Below are 26,431 nucleotides of genomic sequence, written 5' to 3'. Positions count from 1 at the left end.
ACTAATAATGTGTAATTTTCAGCACAAACTTCCATGACATATTATCGTTTCTCATCTATTTTATTTTCTAGATGACTGGATTTTTCCTGACAGTCTTCACGATGTATCCAAACTGACTGACACTCTACATCAAACAGACATCAGCAATGTATGTGAGCAGTTGGCAGATAACAGCCAAAGTAACACTGTCTATCCTGCAGAAAGGACCCCCGGGGACCCCAACAACATTTTCACTTACTCTTCGCTGTCTGACTCAGTGCATCATGGGAAACTTCAGGGTCAATCATCTGTCAGGGATACAGTCTCTCTGGAAGTCTTGGAACATGACAGACGAGGGGCACGGATGGAAGATGATTTCTATGGAAGTGACAACAGCATTGAGGTAATTTTCAGTTTTAAAGTTGCAACTGGGAAAAGGCATTTCTGCTCTAGTGCAATGGTCTGCAGCAGGATATGTGTTTATTAATGGTTATAATACATGCCAAAGGAGATTTTCCATTGATATGTCTGTAAATAATATTTGTGTAAGCATTGCATTCAGATGTCAAAACCGGATGATTATACAGAGATGAGCGGCGCTACATAGGCACTACTTATCTCGTCCTGCAGAAGTGGTCTGTCACAGATCACTTTCGTAGAAAGTTCCTTCTTCTGTGTCATGACTGGTTGACTGACATATATTGCTCCCCCTCTTTTTAAAAAAGAGCAGCTGCAGTATGTATTATACAGTTCTGTGTCCCGGCTGCTGCAGAACATCATAATATGCACCTCATCTGCTACAAAACCCCATAGCACACACCTCAGCTGCTGCAGAACTTAATAATGCAAACCTCTTCTGCTGCAGACCTATGAAAACGATGGGGGTGTTTTATGTCAATCAATCAATCAATCAATCAATCAATCAATCAATCAATCAATCAATCAATGGTGGACAGGACTCTTTCCCCTAATCTTCAAAACAAAGTTCTGCAGCAGCTGAGGTGTATATTATAGGGAATAATGTACTTCCTATTATAAAGTATTATTATTAAGTTACCTTGGAGTTCCATGACCGGTATAAACAGGGCCATACATAGAAGAGAGGGGGCCCTATAGCAAAGGTCATAAAGGGCCCCCATTATGGTACCGGGTTTTGCCGCCCGAGGGCCTAATGTTTGTTTCCCCTTCCATCCCCCTTCTATGACCCTTGGGCTAATTTCCTACCTCTTGCTTGTTAACAATGCCGTTCCTCTGGAGAGGGGAATCCTGCACAGGTTCTCGCCACGCAGGGATTGGACCAGGACTGTACCCCCTATGTTCAAGCCCTCTAGCATCTGTATGGTCTGTCTCTAGGGTATGTTTTCCCCCTGTAAATAAAATACCTGGCCTTCGACCTTGTGATTTTATATGGTCACAGAACTCCTATTCTTATAATTTACAGCAGTGGGTACATTATCCCATATAGAAATACATTATGTAGAACCAAAATGAGATAAAGACTGTAAAGTTTGTATTATAGGGCATCCTGGATATATTGGAGCTTATTAACAGGAATGTCCAACTATCTGGTAACACTGATTTATTCGCTACAAGGTTAAAAAATAAATAACTGGAATAAGATGATATTAATACAGTTTTTTGGGGCTGTTAAACCCTGGTGAAATGCTCCCCACCTGGTGAACCTGTCCAAAAGTTAGTCGCTTCTGGATACACACCTATGGCCTCATTCTCACTATTACAGCAGTAAACCGTGTGAAGGACCCCTAGGAAGCCCTGCTAAACAGGCATATCCCCAAAATCCCTAAACCAATTTAAAGGGAACCTGTCACGCGTTTTGGAGTCACTAAACCATCTGCATGCCATTATGCAGCTGGGATTTAGTATTCCAAACCTGCCAACCTCTAAAAATGACGGTTTCGGGGATAGTTAATAAAGTTACTTGAAATTTACAGTAATAAGACCTGGATTAACATTGGGTGCATGCACATTGTGCACATGAACAGAGGATAGCACACAGCGCTTGCGCAGTGAAGTTAGATACTGTCCCCGGGTTCATGTCCGCAATGCGCATGCGCCAGACTCCTTGACCGGACTTCTCTCGGTAACTTGTAATATAACTTAATAACTATTGCCGAGGTGGCCGGTTTTGAGGTTGGCAGGTTTGGAAAAATAAACACCAGCTACATAACGGGATGCTGGTGGCGTAGTGGCTCAAAACCGAGTAACAGGTTCCCTTTAAGCCCTTATCTCTTTTGTCTTCCTGGTCATCAGACAGACTGCAGCGGCTTCTTGGGAAAAATCTGACACTGGAATTCTCCAAAGTCAAACTCCGCCTTTCGTGGTATATAATAAAAAAAAAAATACCTCTATTCTTCAGGACAGACAGACAGGAGATATTTAGGCAAATCTGGACCCCTTGGTGCAACCACATTCAATATACTCCAAAGGGCAACGGCTTTACGTCTCATGCACACGACCGAGTGTGCCGTCCGAGTCCCGTCAGTGATCTGAGGAAAGATAGGACATGTTCTATTTTTCCTCGGATCGGAGACTCGGACCATTTTTCACGGACCCGATTCACCCGCTAAAGTGAGTGGCACAACGGTTATGTGCAAGAGACCTTACTACTCCTTAGATGCCCTTATTCTAGGTAGAATTAGGTAGCTCCACTAAGGGCTTATTCACACGAATGGGTGTCAAATTGGCTGTGAAAAATGGCGATTATCCAGGCCGATTTGCATCCGTGCGGGACCTGATTTCACAGATCCCTCATAAACTTGAGTCTATTTAGGCATCCGTGAAAACGGGCTAAAACAGGACATGTCCTATTTTTTCACGGGCCGTTCACACGGTCTGTTAAAAAATGGCCCTGTGAATAGCCCCATAAAATTACATTGACTTTAATGCAGCCGTGTGACGGCCATTAAAAAACGTCCGTCCCACGGCCAATTACGCTGTTCTCGTGAATAACCTCTTACTTTTAAACTTTTTAAAACATTTACCCAAGTCTTGTAAGTTCCAACCTGGTTTAAATGCTTAGAATGGAGTTATATACATCTTCCTATCTTGGTAGACACCATTCGATATTGTTATATTCAAACTTGTCTTATATCTTCTTTGGGTAACCTACTTCTGTTACTTATATTTTAAAATGATGAAGGTTTGTAATTCTTATGACATTAAAATCTCAATAAAGACATGGAACTGCTACAGTAAGACATAATATTAAAGTGCAGTCTTTGCGTGTCCTATAATAGCCTCTGTAATGTCACATATTACATATGCAGCCTTAAGCACTTCCTGAGTATGATAAAGGGAGATGATGAATATTGCTAAGAGCACATTCATTGATCCGGTTCTGCAGATACGCTATTAGAAATGTTGCATTTTTCTCCATCATATGTCAGTCAGAAAACCTACTCGACATTCCGAGGTGATTTGTTATTTTGGAACAAAGCTTACAGTGATTTTTTTTTTATGATCGACAGAATTTGTGCGGACTCTCTTAGAAATTATATTTATGTTGGTATAGTTATAAAGCAGAACATACAGGAGAATGATTGCACTTTGAAGCTCCTTGCAATATTCATTAGCTTGGCCATATTGACATAGTTATAAATGGCACTGTATCCAAATTCTTTCCCAGCTTCCATAATATTCAAAAGCCAATGAACTGGCCCGATTTTGTCTATTAGTTTCTTTGGACAAGCCAGTATGACCAGTTACAGTTATATGTCATAGGTTGTCCAGGAATAGAAAAATAGGTCTGCCGTTTTTTTTTTCCAGAAACAGCGCCACCCTTGCACATTGACTGTGTCTGGTATTGCAGCTCAGCTTAATTGAGTTCAATTTTTTTCAGATTGTCAAGCAAGAATTAAATAACATATCCTTAGTACAGGTCAATATCAATATCTAAACAATGTGGGTCTGACTCCCAGTAGCCCCGCTGATCAGCTGAATAAAGTGGCCGAGGCGCTCCAGCCGGTTGGGTGGGATAACATGATTACAATGCATCATACAGATTATGTTTTTTCCCCTTTCTGTGTGCAATGACCCCAATATTTTGTAATCTGTGGGATCCTCTAAGAATGGAACGAAAAAGGAAATATTATTACCATAAGGATCCCTTACAGGACCATATCACTTAATGGGTGGATCCCTGGGAACTAATGGTCTCCATTTTTGTACATTAAACTCTATGAAATGGAGCCCATTCATTTAATAACTGTATAACTGTGTGGGTCCCATGCAGTAATTTTTTTGGAGGCAGTTTGTTGGCCTCATTGGTCTGTTCTGATTTTGGCTATCACATTTAATAGCTCAAGATCTGAGGCGTAACTTGAAGCTGTTGGGCCGCAATGCAAAATCTGTAACATTTCCTCCAACTAATATAATTATTTATAGTACTGGTTTCCTCAAATAGGGCAGAGTGAATTTTTTGGCCCCTTCAGGTTCCAGCGCCCGATGCGACCGAAACTCACCTCCTAGTGATTCACCCCTGCTCGATAAACACTGAATGATTGAGACGTAATAACTACAACAGACAGTAAAACAAGATATGATACAACACTTAACATATTATCCGGGAAGTTAGAAATTCAAACAACTACAGATAATACTTTATATTCATAGATACTTTCTGTCTATTCAGGCCAGTAGACATCACTCCAGCAAACTTCATTAGAAGTTGATTTTCTTGTATTATTTCTAGTTGAATGGCAGCATGACATTGTCCTCAAGTCTTTGTGATAGCCAGATTCCTTCTTTTTAAATCCAGTCACAACTACAGACACTTAGGATTTTGTATGCCAATTAAGCTAGTCGGCAGACTGATTAAATAAATGACTGAATATTTTAAGGTTGATTTCTCTCTAATAAATTCAATAGCATAGGCTAGTGCAGTGCATAATGATTATACGGCGTATTTAAGTACTATATTGTATTCAGCCTTTATCTCCTACTCACCGGCGATATACCAGAAATGGACACAGCTTTTGGCCTCATGCCATTGCGGATAGTATAGTACACATTCTATCCTATGGGACAATGGTTTCCACGGTCCGTGCATTGACTGGGAGCCCGCGCTCCTTAAAGTCAATGCACATCTTGTGTGCGCACGGTCCGTGATTGCAGACGGCCCATGGATGACACTCCTCGGGACGTTGGTACCGTAATCATGAAACCGGCCTTAATTTCCTGTAACCTACTGTATGAAGAAGGGACGGAATCAAGCAGGACACAATGATAAGCAGTAAAAATACACACCTAATATACACATAATACTGTATACATGCAAGGATGCAAGGAAATTTCTAATTACCCACCATCGACCTGTGAATCTGTCAGCAGACACAGGCTGTTTCATTACAGTGTATATTTTGGAATTTATTGACCGATGCAAGGTTACCATAAACAGCATTGTGAACTCTATTGATGGTTGTAGAAGGGTCAAGATCCCATAGCAAACGTGTCCAGAGCCGTAAATTTATCATGATTGAAGTCATGCAGTCCAGGGTCCGGCAATGGAGATGTACCGGAGCTGGGTACTCGGTGCAGAGACAGTAGGGTAGTCAAACAGTCCAGGGTTCAGTATTTATACAAAAAAGAAAAAAAGAAACAAAGCGCACATAGTGCATGAAACAGTTAAAAGCTTGGTGTGTACTGGGTTCAAGTTATGCTAACCTTGTACGGTTATGCTGGGAGCATAACATCCAGTGTAGTATATTCCAGTATTCCACTGGGACATCATCACTTGGGTCTTGGTGCAGCCTGAGATCCGATTCGAGAGCTAGATGAGTCTCTATGTTTGAGCAATAGAAGTAACGAAGAAAAAAATATACTGTATATTGTACTAAATAAAATCCTTTTGTACTTACCTTGTCTACGGGACTGGGATGAACGAACAATTCTAGCCGTGGACCACACACAAACCAGCTGCGCCAGAGAGATATCTGCCTTTTTTCTTCGTTACGTCCAGGGGTCAGTAACGGTATGCAGCAGAGCTGGTAATGCAGTGCCAAGGATCATTAAACAACAAAGTCAGGAACAGATCGGGGCACAACTGAAAACAAATATGATAAGAAAAAGTCCAACCAGGTTAGAGAAGAAACTTCAATAACTGGCTCAGAGGCCAGTGTATGGACTAATCAAATAGAGCCCCTATCGCTCTGATCAGCTAGATGGCTAAGCACTCCAGCCGATATCCCTGCCAGCCCTGCCAAGAAACTCATTGTGGCGGCTGGGAAAGGGGTACAGCATCAAGGCGGGGCAAGGTAAGTACATTACAAATTCAATCCAGAAAATCTGCCGCATAATAACTCCTCAACATTGAAAATGCAACACCAGGAAGAAAAACTTTTGGAATCGTGGAGATCACAGGATCGATAGACATGTTAATGATAAGCAAATGATAAAAAAAATGGAAACAAAATATTCCAAACGTATTGATTTATTCAGTATCAAGTATGAGTGCCACGCACAGAAATACCTGTACATGCGTGGTTATACCATGCTGAATACACTTGGGCATGCAAATCATCAAGATTGGCTGCTGGCAGCTCCCTTTGCAATTGCCAAGCAATGATGTCCCAGATGTTCTCGATGTGAGACAAGTCCGGAGATGCTGCAGGCCGTGGTAGCACGTTTAGACCACGCAGACTGCTCACAGTACCATGAGCAACATGCGGCCTTGCGTTGTCCTGTTGAAAAACTTTGGGACACTATGGAGAATTGGCCTTACCACTGGTTCCACGACCAAATTAATGTAAGTGTGCCTGAAATGAAGACTAGAGGGATCCGGCTACTGTACATTATGCCACCCAACACCATAATCGCAGGAGTAGGACTGGTGTGTCATTCCCTTGTGAAGACCTCTTCATGGTGTTGTTCACGTGGTCTTCAGACCATCTCTGGCTATAATTGCGTCCGAGACAAAAGCGGGATTCATTGCTGAAGAGGGTAGACCTCCATTCCAGCCTCCACTGCCCGTCTTGCTGAGCCTTTGAGAGTTGTGGCATGTGGTAAATGGAGAACTTGTAGCTGCATGTCTGGCTCGTAGCCCAATGTCGTGCAAAAGCCTTCTGATGGTTTGTTTCGAAACTGGTTGCCGCCCTAGGGTTGGGATGTGACGTCCAATGTCACTTGCAGTACAGAAAAGATCACTACGCACCATTCTTCCAATCAGACGATCCGTCCGTGCAGAGGTTTGCCTCCGTGCACATCTTGCTGCCTTTCCCATTCGTTGTTGTTCTCCCAACCTCCGGGACACGCAACGTTGAACAGTGCTGACATCTCGGCCTAGGCGCATAATCTGCTGGGGCGATAAACCAAAGTCTCTCAGTTCAAAGACTCTGTCACTCTCAGTTTGCGACAAGTGGCGATAACTGGCACATCGATGAACTGGAGGCATCGCACAATCATCCCACGCCACTTGATCCGATTTTTGAGGTGTCATATAGCTAACAAAAGTTTGCTTTAACTCTGGCTTTTATGCTGCCACCCCCCCCCCCCCTACATGCCACAGATTGGAGCTAGGTGCTTGAAAATGTGATCATTTGCAGATCTTAGCGACACCTGCTACTTCCTCGATTTTCATAACCTTACCGCTTGCCCTTCTTGGTGTTGCAATTTCAATGTTGAGGAGTGTATTTAATTGAGTAATATTGCTTATCTATGGGCTTTTGATATGACAGTTTTGACTGTTGAGTCTTCCCTTAGAGCTGGTAAATTATTAATTTGCGGGAGAAACACTGGGGCTTCTACGTACAAGTTTATGTTTTTATAAAGGGTAACTATACTTCTGCAAGCAAACACAACATTACAGCAATTTCTTCTCTACAAACGTGAAATATTCTACAGCTGTACCATGCTGAGCATATACATTACACTGCATTTATTGCAGTTGTGTCTGGTGTGTACTTACTCTACAAAGGCATATACTTGTACCTGATAATGACATGTCTAGTACAAATACTGTAAATAATTTATTATTACGAGTAATCCAATTCGTAGTTTATTCAATTTGATAATGTTTATGTAGTAACTAGACCAAAGGAAGGGTAGAAAAAAGGGAATGGAAAAAGGATACATATATTTTTTTTCCATGCAATAAAAATATATCTAAATCATTCATTCACATTTTATATCTTCAGCAATCACTTAACCAACCATGCTGTGAGTAAGGGGCATGATGTTATACACACCTAAGTGGTTGGACTCTTTCTTGTTCTTGATGTTTGGATTTTAACATTATCTTCAATAACGTTTTAAAGGGATCGTATGAGTTTAGAAAAACATGGCTGTTATCTTCCAGAAACAGAGCCATTCTTGTCCATGGGTTGTGTCTGGTATTCCAGCTCAGCCTCATTCACTTTGGATTACCCCTTTTTTTTGTATGATCCCCTGACCGTAAACTGATCACACTGCTGGTACCACTAGCAGTCAGCTATAATCTGTGGAGAATCCCAGCAGCAAGTGTTAAATTCCCCTGCAGCGCCACAGGGCAAATGAAGCATTACAAAGTGCCTGTAATGCCCTTGGCTGCGGGCCATCAGCGCCACTCTCCCCATGACAGCCGCAGCCACGAGTCGGCGACCGCTGGCCCCAGTCTCCTTCCCAGGAGACGCCAGCGCTCGCTTCCACTCACCTCAGCCAGATCCCGTAGGGTGCGTGCGCACGCTCATGCCCGCTCTTAAAGGGGCAGCGCACTCATTGGACTTTGATGAAGTATCAGGACATGAGTACCCTGGACTATAAGAGGGGTCCAGCCCCCTGCTTCGATGCCTGAGCGTTGTTGTTGTTTCCCTAGTTTGTCTATGCAATGGTCTCCTAGTGTGTTCCTGTTCCCTGCATTCTGTTCTATCCTGGTCGAGTACTGTGCTGAGCCTAAGTCGTGCCGTGCTGTATACCATGCCTGACCTGCTTCTCCTCACCTGACGTCTACCCGCTGCCTAGTCCCAGCCGAGCCTGCCTTGCTACTGTCCGAGCTGTCACAGGTACCCTATACGAACTATAGACATTGACCTGCGCCCTGTTGGCCAGCTGCCATACCGCCAAGGCGGTACGGCCCAGTGGGTCCACAAACACTACGTGACAGTGCCCATTGAAATTAATGGGCTGTCCATGTAATACATGGACAAGCCAGACACTATGAGGGACGAGACGCTCTTTGTAACTGCTCTCCGCTATGGCTGTAAGATGAGGTTCCTGAACGGGGACACCACTCTATTAACTAAGTATTCCCTAAAAGCATATTTGAAAATTGAACAACCCCTTTAAGAAATATCTCATGTCTATGGCCATTTTAAGATTAGGCCTAAATTACTGGTGGCTTGTTATACTGATTTCATGGGTTAGAGATACTTTTCTGAAATTGATTTCTCCTATTCCATTTTATGTTTCAATGTTTTATCGTATTATGTAACATATTTTGTCATAGCCATATTGGAAAACATCAAAATGTATTAAGCCTTCCTTATTAAAACTTTCTAACAGTAAAACTGTCTGTGTTGCCCATAGCAACCAATCAGAGCTCAGCTTTCCATATTCCAGAGCAGTTTATGAAATGAAAGCTGAGTGCTGATTGGTTGCTATGGACAACAAAGACCGTTTTACTATTACACAGTTTTTATAAATGGAGCCCATGGGGTTTACATATCCCCATCCACTATTCCATCACAATCATAGTAAATGTTCATAATATTAGTTTACTTAACATTTCTCCATTGTCTAAACATATTTTACCTTTGTATTATTCCTTCACTATAAAGACACACTTAATTGGTTCTATATAAATAATTCAGTTAAAATGCTATTCCGGGTCCCTAGGCAGAAGTAGATCATTTGAGTTAAATTTGAATAAAATGATTCTCATATTTAAAAAGAATATTTTTACAGATAAAGCCTTCGAGACACTGGATTTTCATTTTGTGAAATTGCCTGTGTGGGATTTCAGTTAGCTCCTGTCTTTTCATCCCTCTCGATATGCCTCGTAGACTATTTCTTTTATTATATACTGCTCCATGTGAGATTTCATATAGGAATGTATTTTATTTTAATTCAAAGCAAGTTCCTCATCGTAACTTGCTAAAAATCTAAAGAAGGAATGTAACACTCTGACCCTGCTGGTACAAGTCTAACATTATAAACGCACATCTTTGGAGAAGGTCTTTGTTTTTGCAAATATGTATTTTAAAAAGAGAAGCGTTTCGAAAAAAGAATGTCGTAAAGCAGAGATTGGCAGAATGCTTGTCAATTCTGAAGATTGCGGCGGCTTTACGGGCTATTCCTGACTCCAAGTAGCCACATAAAAAATAATTCCCAAAATTCTGACGATTTTATAATAATAATAGCGTCTCAATCAAAACAACTACAAGTACACCATGGTAACTTTTGTTCACCGTGGACTCGGGCGACCATGAAACGTCCTCAATCCCTTTTGCAGTAAATTGTGCTGAGTAAAAATGGTGCTGAGGTAGATAAATCAAATCACTGTAGTTTCACTTTTAAGGGGTAGTCCGACCATTAATAAAACGGGGCAGGAATAGCTAAGTCTTCGTTCACAACTGTGTTGTGACAAACGGAAACCATTAGTTAGGTTTCCGTCACCATTGAGTTCAATGGTGAGGGAAACGGAAGCTAAGGTTTCCGTTTGCCTTTCCGTTAGGGGGTTAACCCGACGGAAACCTCAGACAGAACCCCTCAGCGGACACGAACGGTGATGTGAACCGTCCCTTAAACCTTCCTTTTTTTGACTGATCCTTTTGCAGGATCCGCTGGCTCTTTTTTACCACAATGACTCTCCATCACGGAGCCTTGCAGCCAATCTCTGCCCACAGCAGTGACTTCAGTTGGTTATTCCCGCTACACAATTTTAATGAAATGTAGTTCCTGGTCAGTGAAGAAACATTGTGGGCATCAAGTGGTTAGTAGTGCTTTTCCATTAATCTCTACTTTCATATTGGACAGTAACTTCGCCCTTTGATAACAGGACATTGTTAAAATGGTAGATCTTACAGGAGCACTCTGTAAAATTCAAAGAACATCAAGGAGCATATACACAGTGTATTAGTTTAGCCCAGAGTGTTTGTTTAAACAATAAAATAAAAAAGGCTGCAGCATATCCCCCTACCCATTGTTTTGCCTGCAATGGAGAACAAGCAAGATTAATGGGGTTTTCTCATTATGGGGCGGTTTTTTATACTAGGTCATCAGTATATGTTCGGTGGGGGTTCGACACCCGCACCGATCAGCTGTTACGGCTATTTCCGGCACTGGAAGTTATACAGTTTTCAGAGCCGAAAGCAGAAGGCTCCGACCACTGTACTGTACTGCAGCTCTGCTCCTATTCAAGTGTATATAGTTGCCTTAGGATCTTGCTTCAGTCTTTACAAAATGAATTGGTAAGTAATTACTTTCTGCTTAGGTTTTTTTTCTGAAGAACAGTGTTGTCATTGTCTCTCTTGCACAGCAGAATCGCATAATGTTGCAAAACTTGTAATGCTACCATGAAGTCTCTGGGCAGAGGTTAGCAATGCAAATGATGGTGTGCAGCCAGACCCTTAAGCCTCATGCACACTTCCGTTGACCGTCGTACGGCCGCTAATGACGGATCCATGAAACACGGACTGCTCCTGGATGGCTTCCGCTTGCAGTCCGTTTCAACAAACCAAATGAATGAAAAGGCAGAGACTGTTACTCCAAAAATGGACAGGAGTAGGACCTGCCCTATTTTTGTTGGAACGGCCACACGGTTCAGTTAAAACAACGGAAGTGTCCATGCCCCCATAGAAATTAATGTGTCAGGGTGCTATCCATTAAAAAAATGGATAGCACCCTGAATAAAATAAGTGCAGTGGGCATGAGTCCTTACGGGTATTTAGCAAAACCAGTTTTTCAAATGTATGTAGTTTGTGATTACGGACCACCACTAATTTTCAAAATGAACACTTAAACCCTGTGTCACGTTGGGTACGTGGACCCACTGGGCCGTAGCGCCTTGACGGTATGGCAGCTGGCCAACAGGACACAGGTCACAGTCTATAGTTTGTATAGTGTACCTGTGGTAGCTCGGACAGTAGTAAGACAGGCTCGGCTGGGACTAGGCAGCAGGCAGGCGCCAGGCGTGGTATACAGCACACCATGACTTGACCACAACACGGCACTTGACCAGGATAGCACGGGATACAGGTTACAGGTAGCAGGAATGGGAAACACTGGGAACTGGGAAACGCTAGGAGACCATTTGCTTAGACAAACTAAAGGTAAGACAACAAGGCTCAGGCAAGGCAGGAAGGGGCTGGGCCCCTCTTATAGTTCAGGGTGCTCATGGGCTAATTTTGACTTTAACTCAATTGCACGCACTGGCGCTTTAAGAGCGGCCACGAGCGTGTGCGTGCACCCTACGGGACCCGGCCGAGGTAAGCCGAAGTGAGCGCTGGTGTCTCCTGAGGCGGAGGCTGGCGCCAGCACTCGCACATCCTTGGCTGCGGCCGTCAGGAGGTGAGTAAGCCTGATGGCCCGTGGCCATGGGCATGACACCCTGTTGTCACTGCTCAGAGATTTCTGTTACTGGAAATCTAGCATAACATTCTAAGAAAAGGGTCATCTAACCAGAAATAAAATAGCAAACTGGGGTATTACTCTCGCTGTATAGACATACAAAATATCGCTTAAAAATGATAATTTTTTAGGGAAGAAACACTGTTAATTCCACAATCGTGCGTTCAGCAGAACCCATTTACTTTCATAGTGTTTAATATATGTGAGACCTGATACCATTTAATTCCTCAGAATACTGGAATCACGGGTCCATCCCTGCAATTTCCACTTATTTAAACAGTACAATGAAGTTGATTGCATGGAAATTCCCCCAAGACTTGTCCCCATAGATAATCTATACATCTCGTCTGAAAGGTTAGCGTATTTGTGGAGCAAGCGCTGAAAAGATCTGAAGGATGTAATTACTGCTTGCAAATTATCCTGGATTTAGGTTACATTTCTTAACTTCCTTCTTGTAGAACAAATTTGGTCCATTTGCATGAAACTGTGTCTTTTAGAGAACTAACCTGAACAGATCAAGAACCTTTTGATATCTGCACACGTTTGCCTCTGCTAGATACTGTCCTAATGGGCCTAAGTGAGCGCCGCTTATCACATTAGAAGATAAATAGAATTTAAAAGTCAAATTGGACTCTGGAGCTCGTTCTTTGCAGAGTTCTTTCACCCATAAACAAGAAGTATTTAGAGTACACTCTGACTGTGTAAACATATGGTGTAGTATATAGTACGGAAATGGAAAGTTACTACTGCATAGCCATTGTGGGAGTGTTTAGCAATGTGATCAGATTTATTCCAGCCTGCTGCTGTGGGTCCAGGAGGTGTTAGGCCCTTCTCTCGTGTAGGTTTAAAATCCACCTTTGAAGGATGAGGTTGCTTGTGTTGGACCCAAATCAGTACACAAGACCCTCTTTGCCCATAGCATTGGGTGGCAGTTGATGGTACACCCAGAGATTAGAAAGTTCTGGATTATCTGCTGTTTAAATAATAATTTGACTAAACTTCAAGCAATAGATCAACGAAGTCTTGACATACACGATATAGACAAAAGTATTGAGACACCTACACTTTACACCTACAGGAGCTTTTATGATATCCCATTCTAAATCCATATGGAGTTGGTCCCCCTCCCCCTTTGGAGCAAAAACAGCTTCTACTCTTCTGGGAAGGCTTTCTTCAAGATTTTGGAGTGTGTATGTTGGAATTTTTGCCCATTCATCCAGAAGAGCATTTGTGAGGTCAGACACTGATGTTGAAGGAGAGGGCCTGGCTAGCAAAGGTGTTTATCACAAAGGTGTTGGATGGGGTTGAGGTCAGGGGTCTGTGCGGCCAGTCAAGTTCTTCCACACCAAACTCACCCAACCATTCCGTTAAGGAACTTGATTTGTGCACTGGGGTTGCAGTCTTGCTGAAACAGAAAAGGGACGAAACCTAAACTGTTCCCACAAAGTTGGAAGCTACAATTGTCCAAAATGTCTTGTTATGCTGAAGCATTAAGATTTCCCTTCACTGGAACTAAGGGGCCGACCCCTGAAAAACAACCCCATAACATTATCCCTCCTCCACCAAAATCTACAGTTGGCACAATGCAGTCAGGCAGGTAACATTCTCCTGGCATTTGCCAAACCCAGACTCATCTATCAGACCTCCAGATAGAGAAGCGTGATTCATCACTCCGCAAAATACGTTTCCACCGCTCCAGAGTCCAGTGGTGGCAGCTTTACACCACTCCATCCAACGCATTGTGATTGGTGATGTAAGAATTGCATGCAGTTGCTCGACCATAGGAACCCCTTGTCATGAAGAGCCAGGGCACACTTTTGTGCGGATGTTAATGACAGAGAAGGTTTGGGTACTCTGCAGTTATTGAGTCAGCAGAGCGTTGGCGACTTTTATGCACCAAGCGCCTCAGAACTCAGCAACCCTGCTCTACTTTACGTGGTCTCTACTTCGTGGCTCAGTTGCTGTGGTACATAAATGCTTCCACTTTACAATAATACCACTCACCGGCGATCGCGGAATATCTAGGAGGGAAAAATGTCACGAACTGACTTGTTACAACGATGGTGTCCTTTTACAGGACCACACTGGAATTCAGTGATCTCTTTAGAATTCTAATGTTTGTAAAGGCGACTGCATCTCTAGGTGCTGGATTTTATATACCTGTGGAAATGGAACTGAATGAAACACCTGTATTACATGGGGAGGAGTGTCCAGATACTTTTGTACATATAGTGTATGTTTTCACCGTACTGTATTGTTATACAGTAAAACCTCTCAAAAAAGAGAAGTGCACCCCTGATCTAGACTAAATTTTTCAGTGACCGATTTTCAATCCTCTTATAACCTATGTATATAGCATCAAGCTTGTAGTCTATCAAAGGGGATGTATGAGATTATAAATAAAGGACTGGGGTTTTTTTTTCCCTTTGAAACACTGCCGATATTGTCCATGGGCATCTGTATGTGGCTCGTCAGCACCACTCCTTTAAATAAGGGTGGTGCTGCTCTGAAATAAAATCTGATCCTTTTTCTTTTCTCAGACAACCCCTTTAAGAACTTGGAAACAGTTGATCCCCACCAACTTCATTAGTGTTTAGTGCGTTATTTTGCTTCTATTAATTAAATTCATTCATTGAACCTGACAAGATTGCAGGGTTTTAATTAGATAAAGAAACCCCTCTGGGACCATTGGAATCATTGGCTACAGCTTAATATCTTTCAATACTTCTCATTGAGGTCATGACAAAACTGTGTAGTCATTGTCAAGTTGCCCCAGGTGTGCAGATGAAATCCTAGCCTTAATCTGATACCCAAGGAAAGTTGTGGTCAAGATGTTTAGAAATGTTACGTTTTTAGCAGTATTTTTGCTATTTTTACTCTTGCTTACTGTTATAAGCTTATTTTCCTGTGGATGTCCTTGGCTTTGGTCACATTTATTTGTCTGAATATAAATGTTTTCAATAATTTGGATTCATACTGGGGGAAGTTATCAATGACAACAGCACTATATGTTCCATCTCCTGTCAAAGTCAATTGCTAAATTCCCATGATTCCCATTCTGATGTGTAAAATAAAATGTTTTATATAGATCCTTATATAGATGTGCGAATCTTTCAGAATTCTAGGTATTTTTGCTTCTGTAACCTACAACCATGTTTTTTTGTCCATGTAAATGGATTGATATAAAAACACCTTTAGGGTAATTTCACACGAGGCATAAATACTGCGGATTTTCCGCAACTTATTAAGTTGCGGAAACCCGCAGCACAATACAGTAGCAGCAGAGTGGATTAAATTTGAAGAAATCTCAGCCACACGCTGCGTAAATGATAAGCGGAAAATCGCTCAGAAAATGACCTGCGGTCAGAATTCTCTGCATTTTCCAGGCTGGCCTCCTGGGATGATGTGTCATGCCAGGCTGCAGCGGTCACATGGGGTGAAACGTCGTCCCAGGAGGCCGGGCTGCGGAACGGCAGAATGGCACGTCGCCATGGCTACAGGTACGTATGAAACTTTAACGTGAAACTTTAACGTGCAGTTTTCCACAGCGGACTTTCTGACTGAAAAACTGCAATTTGGTGTGGTTTTTCGGACGGAATTCCATGCGGCAACCAGGACGGATACACAGTGTGCTTTTACGCAGCGTATCCGCCCTGTGCGAACATGCCTTTAGGCTATAGCACATAGACTGTCTTTCAAAAACACTGTAAAGCTTGAAGAATTTGTCCACTTTTGACAATCTCTATTAGTTAGAAGAGTCCCCTGACAATAAGTTGTACACAGGGTGTCTTGCTGCAAGAGCACTCAGTGATTAACTTTAATCTATGGGGAACTGGAAGCAAGTTTTAAATTCCCCAGCAGCACCACCGCAGGGGAAATTATGTATTACACAATGCTTATTGACATTAATGGGATGTTCATATTATAAAATGAAAAGATTTTTCCAGCTCACTGTTGTACAGCATCTTCAGTGATCCAGGGCATCGACCTCGCTCTGGCCCGGGCGTCTTCCACAGCAGAAAACAAAAGGTATGATCTAGCACTTCATGAAGATATCTCAGGACTTTATGATATAAACATTACAATTCCACCCAGCACATAAAGACAAAAGACCAGTACGCTTACGCGTTTCAAACGCCAACTGCGTTCTTAATCATAGCCAATTACTAAGAACGCAGCTGGCGTTTTAAACGAGCAAGCATACTGGTCCTTTGTCTTTATGTGCTGGGTGGATTTTTAATGTTTATATAATAAAGTCCTTAAATTTCTTCATGAAATTCTGGATCATACGTTTTGTTTGCTGATGTCCATATTATACCTGGACATTCCGGGTCCTCCAGATGCTTTTTGTAGCCACTCTTCATGTTGGCTAATAGAAAAGGGTCTTCATTCCCTTCTTTTAACTCAGAATTTCATAGGAAGATATTTGCAAATAGAATTTTTAAGCACTGTAAGTGTCACGATCCATGGGTATGTGGACCCACTAGGCCGCACCGCCGCAGCGGAGTAGCAGCTGGCTAGACAACAGTGTACCAAGTCTATACAAAGTCCAAGCACAAGGGTACCTGTATTAGTCTAGACAGTAGCAGCGGCTTAGGCATAGATGAAACTTTGACGGCAGGTGATGCAAAAGATGGCGGAATGTACCAAGAGTGGCAGATGACACCAAACAAGGTGTATGACAGCAGCAGCAGATGCCACAACACGACTCCAACACTATAAAGGGCACAGGAACAAGCACAGCACGGGATACAGGATACAGGTAGCAGGGCACAAGAAGACTAAGAACAGGATATGACTAAGGGACCATTTGTAAGACTAACATGGGAATACACATCAACGCTCAGGCAAGGAGTGAAAGGGCAGGGACCTTTTTATAGTCCAGGGTGATCTGGGGATAATTATTTAATTCTTTACATGTGCACATGCTGGCCCTTCAAGACCGGGAACGAGCTCGCACGCGCACCTTAGTGGTCACTGCAGGGCAGGACAGTTGCATGTGCTGGCGTCTCCGGGGAGGAAAACGTCGCCAGGATGGGAGGCGTCTGCGGTCGCGGTCGTCAGCAGGTAAGGGAAGGCAGCGGTCCGCAATCACGGCTATTACAGTAAGCAATGAGTTCATTTTTGTGTGTTCTACAACTTCAAGCTAAAGTTTTTGCAAAGATGTACTGGTAACGTACCATTGCACCAGAACGTTATAACTTCCTGAGGGTATGTTTACACTGAGTATTTTGCAGGCAGAAAATTCTGCCTCAAAATTCCGACTGGAATTTTGAGGCAGATTTTGATATGCCTGCACGCCGTTTGCCTTGTTTTTCACGCCGCTTGACTGCCGCGGACAAAAGACACAGCTAAATACGCTTTATCTGCCTCCCATTGATGTCAATGGGAGGTCAGAGACGTAAACGCCTGAAGATAGGGCATGTCGCTTCTTTTTCCCGCGAGATGGTTTTTTCCGCTCGTGGGAAAAACTCCTCCGCCTCCCATTGAAATCAATGGCAGGCATTTTCGGTGATTCCGTCGAAGAACTCTGTGTGAACTGGCACTAAGAGTAAGAGCTTAGAGCAGGCATGCGCAAGATTGTAGACTAATTAAAGTTGAGTAGTCTAAAAACTTCTAGAATCTGAGGATTTGCCTTGGGTTGTATATGGGGAAACTAGAAACCGTCAGGCTAATAAGAAACATTGGATAGACAAAAAAGGCAGAGCTCATCTGGCACTGAAGTGTCCAGGACCCCTGTGCTACTCTTATTGGAACTTCTGGGTGTTATACAACAGCGGGCTCTCCCCAGTTAAGCTAGGTAAGTACTCATCTGCTTTTATATGTTTTGTCTGTTTACTTACTTTTTTTTTTTGCTTTTAATATGTATCTTTTGCACTTAAAGAGGCTCTGTCACCAGATTTTGCAGCCCCTATCTGCTATTGCAGCAGATAGGCGCTGCAATGTAGATTACAGTAACGTTTTTATTTTTAAAAAACGAGCATTTTTGGCCAAGTTATGACCATTTTTGTAGTTATGCAAATGAGGCTTGCAAAAGTCCAAGTGGGTGTGTTTAAAAGTAAAAGTCCAAGTGGGCGTGTATTATGTGCGTACATCGGGGCGTTTTTAATACTTTTACTAGCTGGCCGTTCTGATGAGAAGTATCATCCACTTCTCTTCAGAACGCCCAGCTTCTGGCAGTGCAGATCTGTGACGTCACTCACAGGTCCTGCATCGTGTCAGACGAGCGAGGACACATCGGCACCAGAGGCTTCAGTTGATTCTGCAGCAGCATCGGCGTTAGCAGGTAAGTCGATGTAGCTACTTACCTGCAAACGCCGATGCTGCTGCAGAATCATCTGTAGCCTCTGGTGCCGATGTGTCCCCGCTCGTCTGACACGATGCAGGACCTGTGAGTGACGACACAGCGTGATCTCTCGAGAACACGGCTGTGTCTGCACTGCCAGAAGCTGGGCGTTCTGAAGAGAAGTGGATGATACTTCTCATCAGATCGCCCAGCTAGTAAAAGTATTAAAAACGCCCCGATGTACGCACATAATACACGCCCACTTGGACTTTTACTTTTAAACACACCCACTTGGACTTTTGCAAGCCTCATTTGCATAACTACAAAAATGGTCATAACTTGGCGAAAAATGCTCGTTTTTTAAAAATAAAAACGTTACTGTAATCTACATTGCAGCGCCTATCTGCTGCAATAGCAGATAGGGGCTGCAAAATCTGGTGACAGAGCCTCTTTAAGTAAACTATCTGTAGTGATTTAGCGATTGTGTGTGGACCTATAGTATTTATTCGTGAAATCTTGGAATCCGTTGTAAAACAAGCAAACAAACTTTTGTGTAGCGCTTTGAAACCACTGTGCTCTACTTTAATGAATGGGAAGTTAATAACATTTTACTATTTTTTTATTACCAAGAAGGCTTCCCTTGGGTGATTGCATTCGTCAAAAACTCTGTAGCGTCTTCTCCAACTACATGGCCTGCCCAATTCATTTGGTAGTTGACCACCATTGGCCACCATTTTATAGAGTGTCATATAGTGATCAATAGCATCTGTAGTCAATGGGACAATGGCAGCCCTGCCTGATATGATATTTTGAAGGCTGTAACTTTATATCTAGCAGAAATTCTGTCTATTTAGCTGATGGAAGGATTGGAACTGAGCTGTCTGAAGAAAAGGCATAAAACAGCTTGGCGGCAGTCAAGCCATTCCACTCCTCACCTCATCCATCATAATCCGTTCTTTCTAAAAATATATGTAAGTGAAGAATATTGTCGAAAGATTTAACATTCATTTATAAAAATTACAATCGTTACTCCACTGGTCACGTGCAACATCAACAGGTTCTTCAAAGGTTCCATGGACTCTGCTTAAAGGGCTACCTTCAGCATGGGCCAAATTAAATATAAAAATGCAGTTATGCCCCATGCACACGAACGTGCTTTTGTGGCCGCGATTCCCCCGAAAATCCACGGGAGAATTGCGGCCCCATTCATTCCTATAGGGCCATGCACACAACCGTGGTTTCCACGGTCCGTGCATGGCCCAGGAGCCTGGACCACAGAAAGAACGGTCATGTCTTATTACAGCCGTGGTCTGCGGTCCAGGCTCATAGCAAATAATGGCTGCAGCCATGTGCACAGCCCGCGATTTGCGGGCGGCTCTCGGGTGACACTCCGCTGCCGGCCGACCCGAAAATCACGGCCGTGCACATGGCTACGGTCGTGTGCATGAGGCCTTTGGATTTTTATATACTTTTTAGTACATTTTATGTATTTTTATCAATGCTAATATATTTCTATCTATGCAAATATATTTTATTTTACTATTGTACTTTTTATACATGTAAGAGGAAACATGCCTTGTATATGTTCGATGTTTTAATGTTACACACATATTAATTAACCACCTAAATAGATTCTTGCTCTCTGCAGGCCGACCTATCAGGGGCATAACGTCTCCTATTACATACTGTTGCCACCCTGCTAGTACCATGCCATTATGGATGGTATCCAATTATCGAGCAGACTCCTAGCAGTGAAACATATTGCCGATCACCCAGACTGACTCTGTCTCATTATGTGATTGGTCATAGAATAAGAGCGATCCCCCGCAGCAGTCCCTGTGCTGTCATGATGCTACCCAACTCCATGGCGACCCCGGTTGCTTGGGACGCTGACACCTCGGCCTTCAGAGGATGCTCATGGGCCATCGGCGATATCCCTTATATCCAGCGTCCCAGACCACAGTGTCACCAGCACACTATACACACAGGGCCGGCCTTAGGGGAGTGCGAGATGTGCGAGCGCACAGGGCGCTGCACGCTCCCAGCATGTAGGGGGCGCCACTGGGCTTTGCCTCTACTTGGTGCTCTGTTCTTAGTTACACACACGGAGTAAATAAGAGCCGAGGAACATGAGAAGAGGAGGAAGCTCCACCCTCAGCCCGTCCTGCACGAAGCCTGTGATCCTGCCAGCATGGAGAGATGGTGAGTTTCTATATGTGTCTATGTGTCTCTGTGTGTATATACAGTATGTGTCTCTGTGTTTGTATGTGTATATGTTACAGTGGGTGTGTGTCTCTCTGCATGTGTTTATGTTTCTTTGTAAAAGTGTGTGTTCAATATTAAAGTAGAACTGATAAAATTAAGATATCTGTGCTGCTTTCTATATACCCTGCTGCCCCCTATATACCCTGCTGTCCCTATATATCCTGCTGCCCCTATATACTCTGTTGACTCCTATATACCCTGCTAACTCCTATATACCCTGCTGCCTCCTATATACCCTGCTGCCCCTATATACCCTGCTGACGCCTATATACCCTTCTGCCCCTATATACCCTGCTGACTCCTATAGACCCTGCTGCCCCTATATATACTGCTGCCCCTATATACCCTGCTGCCCCTATATACGCGGTTGCCCCTTATATACCCTGCTGCCCCTATATACTCTGCTGCTCCTTATATACACTGCTGCCCCTTATATACCCTGCTGCTCCTTATATACACTGCTGCCTCTTATATACTCTGCTGCCCCTTATATACCCTGCTGTCCACTATATTCCCTTCTGACCCCTATATTCCCTTCTGACTCCTATATACCCTGCTGCCCCTTATATACTCTGCTGCCCTTATATTTGCCTCTGTGTGTGTGTTTACATGTGTCTGTGGGTATAGTTATCATCTATGACATTATCTGTACTCAGAGTTATCACGGTGTTATCTGTGGTGTTACATAGGACTGCAGGTAACACTACTACATTATCTTTACTCAGGGAGTTATCATTGTATGTTGTCTGTGGTGTTACATAGGACTGCAGGTAACACTACTACATTTTCTGTACTCAGAAAGTTATCACTGTGTTATCTGTGGTGTTACATAGGACTGCAGATAACATCCACTAACATCCGTCTATATATTTACCTGTATGTATGTATATATTCCAGATGTGTGTATGTATATTTGCCTGTATGTCTAAATATCTGTCTTTATGTATGTACAGTATATATGTTCCATCATGTGCGTGTCTATATATGTGGTTAATTTTTGGTTTGTGTAGGGGGCGACAATAGAGAATCCTGCACAGGGCGCCATCCAACCGAAGGCCGGCCCTGTACACACATATTTGACAATCTGCTTATGAGCCACCAGTTATAACCCCATGCCGTGCGCACGGTCAGAAAAGTTTTACGTGCGTTCAATAGCACAGCAGAATGTGCGGCATTTCACCGCTCCTCAAAATTTCTAGGAATACTAGAATTGTCGTCTTCAGTCTGCTTTACAAATACCGGACCCCATCTGATACATCTCACACACTAAGTATTCTCTTTAGTTTTTTTCTTATGTAACGATTATGTAACGAGTACTGAAAGTTAACCCTTGACCTCTTTCCTTCATGGTTTATTCAGTATAAATGTTAGTACTGCCACCACTTTTTTATTCTTGTGATATTGCCTGAGGAAGGAGCCGATTCGGCTGTGTAACGCGCCGCCTGTGTCACTTCAATTAAAAAAATCTTCTATACGGATGGTTTCAGTGTTGTTCTTAAATGCATAACACTGAAAACAAGAGAGTATTAAACCAGAAGGGAACAGCGCCTAACAAAGGGCTGTTTTTAGCTATTTTCACCTGGAAATAGGTGTAATACTACAATACCACTAACAATTGAATCCGGACAAACGCTTTGTATCCGGACCAACCTGTGGCTGGCAGTTCCCTGGATTTCCACATCACCAAGACAATGTCTACAGGGATGTTGTGTGCCTAGCATGACATCACCAGGTGAGCACTACTTGACACTTTTTATTTTCTGAAATTGAAACGTGGGATAATGCCCTATGTCTACGCCAAAGTGTGCTTTTTGTCTTTCAAGTGATTCTAAAGGGGTTGTCCAGGCACGGTATGTTTTTTTCATACGGATAACCTATACACATGATTGGTGGGGGTCCGACAACCGGACCCCACACTGGTCAGCTGCTCCCACTGCCTCCGAGCACCGGATGTCCATGCCGCAAGCAGATTCAAGTGAATAGGAGCAGAGTTGCATTTCTGCAGCACGGCTATGCAATGTACAGAGCTAACTGCTTCCAGCACTTAACACTGCATAACATCCGATGCCCGGAGATAGCCGGAACTGCTGATCGGTGTGGGGTCCGGGTGTCGGACCTCCACCGATCATATACTGATGACCTATCCTGTGGATAGGTCATCAGTATGAAAAAAACATCAGTATGAAAAAAACGACCATGCCTGGACAACCCCTTTAGGCCGGGTTCATACGTAGCATAAATACTGTGGATTTTCAACAACAGATTTAGTTGCAGAAAATCCACAGCATAATACAGTAGCAGCAGAGTGGATGAGATTTGAACAGATCTCATTCACACATTGCGTAAATGATAAGCGAAAAAAAAAAAACGCCTAGAAATTGAATTGCTTTTTTAAATTCACAGCATGTCAATTGTATTTGCGTAATCGCTGCTTTTTTGTTGCGTGCTTTCCCCATTGAATTCAATGGAAGGTAAAACCTGCAGCAATTAGCAGATGCTGCGATTTTTGCAGCGGAAAAGCTGCGATTCTGCTGCAAAAATCGTTACTCCGAAAAAAGTCTTATACTTACCCAGAATTCTGTGCTTCTTCGTCTAGGCTGGCCTCCTGGGATAACGTTTCATCCCATGTGACTAATGCAGCCAATCGTGGAGACGTTATCCCAAGAGGCCGGGCTGCAGGATGACAGTGGGACGTGTTGCCATGACTATGGGTAAGTCTGAAACTTTTTCCTTTTTTTTGTGCAGTTTTCTGCAGTGGACATTTGGTGCGGTTTTTCGGCCGGAATTTACTGCGGCAACCAGGGCGGATACGCTGTGTGCTTTTACGCAGCGTATCCGCCCGTGTGAACATATCCTTAAAGAGGCTCTATCACCAGATTTTGCAACCCCTATCTGCTATTGCAGCAGATCGGCGCTGCAATGTAGATAAGAGTAACATTTTTATTTTTAAAAAACGAGCATTTTTGGCCAAGTTATGACCATTTTTGTATTTATGCAAATGAGGCTTGCAAAAGTCCAACTGGGCGTGTTTAAAGTAAAAGTCCAACTGGGCGTGTATTATGTGCGTACATCGGGGTGTGTTTACTTCTTTTACTAGATGGGCGTTCTGACGAGAAGTATCATCCACTTCTCTTCAGAACGCCCAGCTTCTGGCAGTGCAGACACACAGCGTGTTCTCGAGAGATCACGCTGTGTCGTCACTCACTTCCTGCCCCAGGTCCTGCATCGTGTCGGACGAGCGAGGACACATCGGCACCAGAGGCTACAGTTGATTCTGCAGCAGCATCGGCGTTTGCAGGTAAGTCGATGTAGCTACTTACCTGCAAACGCTGATGCTGCTGCAGAATCAACTGTAGCCTCTGGTGCCGATGTGGCCGACACGATGCAGGACCTGGGGCAGGAAGTGAGTGACGTCACAGCGTGATCTCTCGAGAACACGCTGTGTGTCTGCACTGCCAGAAGCTGGGTGTTAACGAACAGAATGGGATGATGCTGATTCGTCAGCATCATACACTCCCATTCCTAACGCCCAGCTAGTAAAAGAAGTAAAAACGCCCCGTTGTACGCACATAATACACGCCCAGTTGTACTTTTACTTTTCAACATGCCCAGTTGTACTTTTGCAAGCCTCATTTGCATAAATACAAAAATGGTCATAACTTGGCCAAAAATGCTCGTTTTTTTAAAATAAAAACGTTACTGTAATCTACATTGCAGCGCCGATCTGCTGCAATAGCAGATAGGGGTTGCAAAATCTGGTGACAGAGCCTCTTTAAGGTCCTATTTTTTAGGTATCTTATAATGTATGTTGCCTTGATATAATATGTCTTCATGGATACAAAAATGTCATAGGTTAGAATGAACACTGTTTGATTGATTTATCTAAAAACTATGAAATACTTAACAACATAAACAACTTGAAGCTGTTGACAATTTTTTGGTTTTACACAATGTTCTAAAATTTTATTTGCACGTTTCTGTTAGCCACTGGAGGTCTCTTATCACATGTCTGGGCCTCTATGGGAAGTCCTTTCTAAGTCACATTGATTAATAGATCAGTGGCGGCAGGATTATACCAACCATTATAAATTAAGTAGTTTAGGGCAGAATTAAAAATATCACCAGCCGGCGTGCATCATCTTGGCAGACCTTAAAAAGTCTATATCCCACTTAAACGCACTTACCTCGGCAGCACAAGCTGGGAGTAATATAAATCACTTATCATTTTCTTGTTCTATATGAACCCAGTTGTGCGGCAAACTGCCAGCCATTCTTACAAAATAATTTGCTTTGAAAAACAAAGAAGGTTTGTGCCTGTCTAGTGCTGCCAGGAAACCATAGAGCATTCCTCTTTTCATTATTAATTTGTCATTTCGATTCTAAAACCACAAAGATCAATGGGATTTTAATTCTTTGGCATAGAAAAATACAACAGACAGTAACTTTAAGGGAGATATCTGAAAGTGTTGTAAGAGGCAAAGTTTTAATATGAAAAAGTTGATCTCCACATTATAGTACATATATTTATAAGGACAGATGGGTCAACTTTTTAAAAAAAACTTCCACCTAGGACAGCTAGGGGCATACGATAAGGGAAATGGGTGTTATGCAAACATCAAAATGTGTCTCCTCCTGGTATTGGCTCATACCACCGATAAGGCCCTGTGCTTGTCTGCCTTCACAAACTTTGCGACTTCTGTTAGGAGTGATGGTCCTTAGGGTTTTCTTCTCCATTGTTTTCTAACATTACAGTCCTTGAGGGGGAACACATTACAAGTTCATATCACCTATGGAGAGAGGGTATGAGGCCAAGCTGAGCTAGACACCTCAGTTACAAGGCCTATACTAGAGGCAACAGCTACCTCTATATCAGTGGTCCTCGACCTTTTATACCTTGTGAGACACAGAGTGGGAGGCTTCGAGCCATATGTGGTTCACAAACTACTGGTTGGGGACCACTGTTGTATATGGTTTGCTTGCATGAATAGTCGAGGACAGTATGCAATGTAAAGATAACTGAACACACAGGTGTAATGTAAAGCCTCATGTGAGGTCAGGTAGAAAATCCGAACAATGTATCCAGTTCATCTAGGCATCTAAGCCAACAGCAGTAGAAATGAAGACTGTATAGACAATGGGACAGATTTACTATTCTGGATGAATTTGCACCTTTTTTGTGGGCAAAAATCACTTTAGACAAATTTATCGACAAAGAAAAAAAACAAAAAGAACAGATGTTTGTGACTCACTTGACAAGGGGGGTATGACTTAGCAGAATAGGGTTGTGGCTTAAGATGAGCCAAAATTTAGACAAAAATAATCCAACCAAAAGGTGGTATAAAG

General features: G+C 43.0%; 1 protein-coding gene across 4 annotated transcripts in view; it reads left to right on the top strand.

The window, feature by feature from the left end:
* Positions 1–26,431, top strand: part of CFAP20DC (CFAP20 domain containing) — a 320,373-nt gene that overhangs the window by 153,177 nt on the left and 140,765 nt on the right. For all 4 annotated transcript variants that reach the window (XR_012850041.1, XR_012850042.1, XM_075833954.1 and 1 more), the window contains exon 13: positions 72–382. Coding sequence is in view for 2 of the 4 variants with exons in the window: in XM_075833954.1 (XP_075690069.1) it covers positions 72–382 (311 nt within the window). In the remaining 2 variants the exon portion in view is untranslated. The remainder of the gene's footprint in view (positions 1–71; positions 383–26,431) is intronic.

The sequence above is a fragment of the Rhinoderma darwinii genome, chromosome 7, assembly GCF_050947455.1.
Source record: "Rhinoderma darwinii isolate aRhiDar2 chromosome 7, aRhiDar2.hap1, whole genome shotgun sequence".
Lineage (NCBI taxonomy): Eukaryota > Metazoa > Chordata > Amphibia > Anura > Rhinodermatidae > Rhinoderma > Rhinoderma darwinii.
The sequence above is the reverse complement of the archived record's forward strand: the minus strand, read 5'-3'. Positions and strand labels throughout refer to the sequence as shown.